The sequence below is a fragment of the Cyrtonyx montezumae genome, unplaced genomic scaffold (genome assembly GCF_038088225.1).
Source record: "Cyrtonyx montezumae isolate F1298 unplaced genomic scaffold, pur_monq_1.0 scaffold_26, whole genome shotgun sequence".
In the NCBI taxonomy this organism is placed as follows: Eukaryota; Metazoa; Chordata; class Aves; order Galliformes; family Odontophoridae; genus Cyrtonyx; species Cyrtonyx montezumae.
Genome location: NW_027072003.1, coordinates 4,547,211 through 4,552,256, shown reverse-complemented (window position 1 = coordinate 4,552,256; position 5,046 = coordinate 4,547,211). Strand labels below are relative to the sequence as shown.

The window sequence follows — 5,046 nt, the reverse complement described above, 5'->3', positions numbered from 1 at the left end:
AAATGTTGTTCCCTTTGCCCCGGGCTCGGTTTGAGCCCAGCAAGGAGCTGTGGCCACTCCGGCCTTGAGCCAAGAGCAATGCCTTAATCCATGGCCCTGCTTAGGGGTCTGGATAAAGATTAGCTGCGAACATTCCCCCCGATTAGGGTTTAATCCATTTGACAATTCACATCTTCTTAGACCTCATAGGTGAGACCCTGGCAGCTACAAATCCCTGAGTCCTGGAGGGAGCTGCAGTGATTACAGCTTCTGGGACACTCGGAGCGAGCTTCCCCCAGCTCTTGCTTTCAGATCAAGCTGCTTTCATAAATAAATCTCCTTTTTCTGGAAAGGGAATGGCCAGAAATAGACAAGAAGGGCAGGAGCTCACCGTGCATCTGCCATAAAACCAGCTTTGTGTCACTTTGAGTCGGCTTGAAAGGAGAAGCTCACAACAGCTGTAGCAAAGCAAACTTTATTCCATGTATAACATGCATACACATTTCCTCTGCCTTTAAACAAGCCTGTTTGTCACATTGGGACCCATTTATTTGAGTTTTATGGTTTTTTTTCTGAACCAGACCCTTGACTGACAGCAGAAGCTACAGAAATGATAACCTAAGTTCACAGATCTGTATAGAAAAGTTGGTAAATAAATACCTGTACACACACAAATGAACCACGAGGCTCTACACGAGCATCTGACGAGGGCCAAAATGGAAATCTGGGGCAATCTCAAAAATGTGTGCCCCCAGCCAGGTGGGGTTTCACCCCAATCTGCCTCCATGGTGACTGCTGTGGGTTTCCTCCACGGATTTTGAATCCACGAGCCCACAGGACGCCCAGGCCACCTACAGAGGCTGCGTCCCCATCATTGATGTGCATCATTGGGGTCACAGCACTGTCAGTCCGGGCTCTCGCAGTTGTCTGTGCTGAAGTTCGCTCTGTTCTGCTGGGAGAGGAGGAAACAGCCATGAGGCCCTTCCCAAACCAGAGGGTGCTGTGGGTCTCCCCACTGGTCAAGGAGGAACTTCATTCCTATATCTCAAGATGAAACTTCTCACAGTGCAGCTCGTACACGTTGCCCCTTCTTTTCTCCTCACCAAGAGCCCTTCTCTTCTTTGTAGCCACATTTGAAGTACTGCCATGCTGTGATGACCCCTCCTGAGCCCATGCTGCCGTGACCCCCACCTGAGCCTTCTGCTTTCCAGAGTGAGAAAACTTATATCCTTCAGGCTGCCCTCTCAGGGCAGTTCTCCAGCCCTTGGCTCCTCTCTTGTGGCCACACTCCCACTGAAGAGCACCCATCCCACTGGGCTCCCAGCCTCCAGGAACCCATCCCCATGCCCCACCACCCCCAGCACGATCAGGACTGTCATCACACCCCGACCCCATCCTCTGCCCTCTCTCACTGCAAGCAGCTCCTCCTCCTCACCTGGAGGACCTTGCTGTAGGACAAAGGTGCAAACGAGTCCTCCAGGTAGCGGGTGCCGAAGCCCATGATCCTATTCACAGCCTGGTTGCAGATGCCAGCCACTTTGGCAGTGAGGTGCACCGTGAAGGCAAACTGGATCTCCTGGGGGTTGACGTTGGGCCGACTGGCCGTCATCTCCCGGCGGACGTAGGCATCAGCCAGGTTCTTGAAGGAGCTGTAGGAGATGTCTCTGAAGAACGTCCGCAGCCGCACATCTTCCTTCACCTGTTGAAGAAGCAAACACATGCGCTCACTGAGGGCAAACAACGCGGTGCGTCAGCCTCGGGTTGACGCCTTTACATCTCACGGGGATTGCGGGTGGGGGAGGGCAGGCAGACAGGATCACACCCCGGCGGGGAATTCAGGGGCACCGTTTCCTTGATTTCACCGAGCATCTCCCACCGGAGGTGTTGCGTTGTGTCAGAGCACGGATTCACCCGGCCCCACTCACACCGACCACGGGCTCTCACCTGCCTGTCCAGCCTGTCTCCAGCTTCCTGCAGCAGGGCCACGATTTCTCTGATGGCTTCATCTGCAGAGACAGCACAGCCACCCCACGTCAACTCCAGCCCCATCCCCAAGCCCCGTCCCCCGGTGCTCTCAGGGCAGCACAGCTGCTTTGCCCCCCTAACCGCCCCCCAAGCAATACACATCACCCTCCATCCCCATAAAAGCCATTTCAGCCTGTGGCCGAGTGCTTTGCCTGGAAGAACTGCCCCCTGCCTTTGGGTTTGTCTCTCCCCAAACCAAACCCTGCTGCTGTAAATCCCCCCAGTGGTTTCCTACTGCTCTTTGTGTTTCACCCTTGGGAAAGGTGAGATGAATCCCACGCAGGTTCTGCACGGGGACAAATCCCACACCAGAGTGTTGTCGATACCAAAGCGCAGCACTCACCGACCCCATCGCTGCAGGTCGGCCTCGGTGGGCTCTCACCCCTCCGTTCCCCACTGCCCTGCACGATCAGCCCGACCTCCTCTGAGACCCGTGCGTAGTAACCCTCCGGCTGCTCAGCTTCTGTGGAGAGAAAAGCACACGGACTGATGGAAAGGCCAACACAGACCCCACAGGCACGGTGCCCACGCCCACCCCGTGTCCTGAGTTCGCATCTTCTGATGGCACTTAGGAAGGGCTCGGGGTGGGGATGAGGATGTCCCACGGGCATTGCTGCCATGGTGGCTCCCACCCGTCCCTGCAGCAAAGAAAAGCAGCAGGGGATGGCCCATGGGTGGTTCCAGATTCAATCTCTGGTCTCAAACGCAGGTTGAAACTAAACGAGGTTGAACCTTTTATGCTGCAGGAAGAAAACTTGTGCACATTAAATTCTGCGCGTGGATAATCGCCCTGGAGCAGCGTGCAGTAACTTGCTGCATCATGATTCATGGTAATGATGCACGCTTGCACTCCTCACCCAGGGGAATCTTCCAGCTCAGGCAAAATTGACCCTTTCCTGGGGCAGCGAGTCAAGACTGGAGCTCCCAAACCAACCCCAGTGCCCCACAAAGCAGCAAAAGGGCGATGCTTGGATAGGGTTAGGACCCAGCACTCCCATGCCCCAGGTTAGGGCTCTCACCTGGGGGGCTCGATGCCTGGACGTGCCGCAGGGGCAGGCAGCTTGGGCGTTTGGCCCTGGCCCCCGCCTCACCACGCTCCTCCTCCATGTGCTTCTTCAAGGAGAAGACCTTCTTGAGGCTGGGTCTCCTCCTGGGAGCTTTGCCCAGTGTTGGGGACGTGCTGGTGTCGGCTCTGGGTCTCCTGGCCCCTTCTGTTTTGCTGCTGTAAGGAGTTTTGACATCTTTTTCCTTCGCTTTTTGCCCCGTGTTTTCCTTCTGCTCTTCAGGACTCTTCTTGAAGAGCAGGTTTAAGAAGCTCTTGAACCAGGTGCGCTGGGTCTTGCCCTGGGGAGAGCTCTTTGTGCTTTTCCTCTTGGGCTCCGGCTCCGCTTTAGGATCCTCCCCAGGAGCCGACGCTTTCCTCTCCTCAACCCCATCCTCCTCCAGCCCCGGTTCCTTGGCCGCCTCCTCCTGCTCCTTCTTCAGGCTGTGCTTGGCATGCGAATACTTGCCGAAGTCGCTCTCCGACCTTTGCAGCCTGTCTGCCTTCCTCCCTCGTGCCCTGGCTCTCTCCTGAAGCCTTTCCTTGGCCGCCTGTGTGCTCTCACAGCAGCTCAATGAGCGCCTGACATAGATCTCCAGCACTTTCTTGGCCCCCTGCCTGTCCAGAGAGAGGATGGATCCCGATGGCTGCCACGCCGCGTCCCATCGCTGCCGCTCCGCGGGCACAACCCGCGTTTTGCTGCGGAGGAAAACAACATTTTCAGCCCCGTGTTTGCTTTCCCAAGGACACAGAGTGGGTGCGTTGGAAACTGACGCTGTTTCGGCTGCAAGCTGAGGGTGTTTGGGGTGTCCAAGGGTGTCTCTGTCCTTGGTAAATGATTAACCCCTTTTATAGTGTTTATCGATGTAGGCTGCACGCTTAGGGTTTTATGATGGGGTGTAGATACTGAGAATGAAAGAAGTTAAACTGTGCAGAGAAGATGAACTCATCCTGTCCCAGAGGGGCACAGTTGTAACAGGGATACCACGGTGCTGTCTTCCCACCACAACACTACATCGTGCTAAAGGAAAAACTACACAGCCCCTAACCCCAGATCTTCGAGCATCTCCCCTTGAAGCATGGGCTGCTAAAGAAGCCAACCACTGCAACAAAAACCAAACCAGACTCAGCTCTGCAGCCTCCAGACAGCCAAACTCAAACCAGACCATTGCTGAGCAGAGCGCAAGAAGCCAACAGCAAAACCTATGGGCTGAGCCACGCAGAGCCCAGAGCTGCTCATGGGGCTGGACACACATAACACACATCTGCCCGCCACAGCTTGGCCATTTTCTGGATCAAAAAGACATCTTTCACCCATCCAAGCCAACACCAAAGCCATCCGACCACCCGTGTGAGCACCATTCATAAATGTAATCACAGCAAAGCAACAACCCCACCCTGATTAACTCCGACCCATTGGGCGCATCATTCTTCCTTTGCTCTTCTGGTATTTACCTCTCCATTGGGATTTCTGCTCCTCGGGATGTACGTCAAGGACTGCTCCGTGGCACTGAGCGAGGGGAGCCCGGTCCCCTCAGCTTTATACCTGCCTGGTTTTATACCCACCGGGGCCGTTGACTCAGCCCTATTTTTAGCATTCAGACAGCACTTCCGCATCGGAACCACTGTGCGTGAGTTTCAATAGAAAGGAAAAACATTTCCTTGTGATAACCGGCAGCAAAACAGCATAAAGCATCTGTGTCACCCGGTGCACCTTGGAACCAGCTATCTGAGCCTGCTGGTGGCAGTTTTTGTTTATTTGTCCTTCTCTCTTTCGGGCTGATGACCCAGGAAGGCTTTGCCATGCTGTTTCTGTGAAAAGAAACCACAGTATCTCAGGGAAATGGGTCCTCAGTGCAGCAACTGGATTTCCCCACTGCAATAGGGACACATACTGACATGGCTGGGCTGCAACACCCCTAAACCCCCCCTGGGGCCCTTCAGGCAGCATGCTTGTCCACCCTAACCCACGCAACGGGACCTCCTTCACAGAATCACAG

At 55.0% G+C, this 5,046-nt stretch overlaps 1 protein-coding gene across 2 annotated transcripts; it reads right to left on the bottom strand.

Moving 5' to 3' along the window:
* Positions 1-475: 475 nt before the first annotated feature.
* LOC136051022 (apoptosis facilitator Bcl-2-like protein 14) lies at positions 476-4,565 on the bottom strand. Of its 2 annotated transcripts, none has more exons than XM_065740221.1 (6): positions 4,502-4,565; positions 3,024-3,745; positions 2,348-2,467; positions 1,924-1,985; positions 1,415-1,678; positions 476-931 (listed from the first exon to the last, which is right to left on the bottom strand). In XM_065740221.1, the coding sequence occupies exons 1-6, from the start codon at positions 4,507-4,509 to the stop codon at positions 884-886; spliced, it is 1,224 nt and encodes a 407-aa protein (XP_065596293.1). In that variant the 5' UTR covers positions 4,510-4,565; the 3' UTR covers positions 476-883. The 2 variants fall into 2 exon arrangements, with proteins under 2 accessions (XP_065596293.1, XP_065596294.1); XM_065740222.1 differs by having other exon boundaries at positions 476-928.
* Positions 4,566-5,046: the final 481 nt, after the last annotated feature.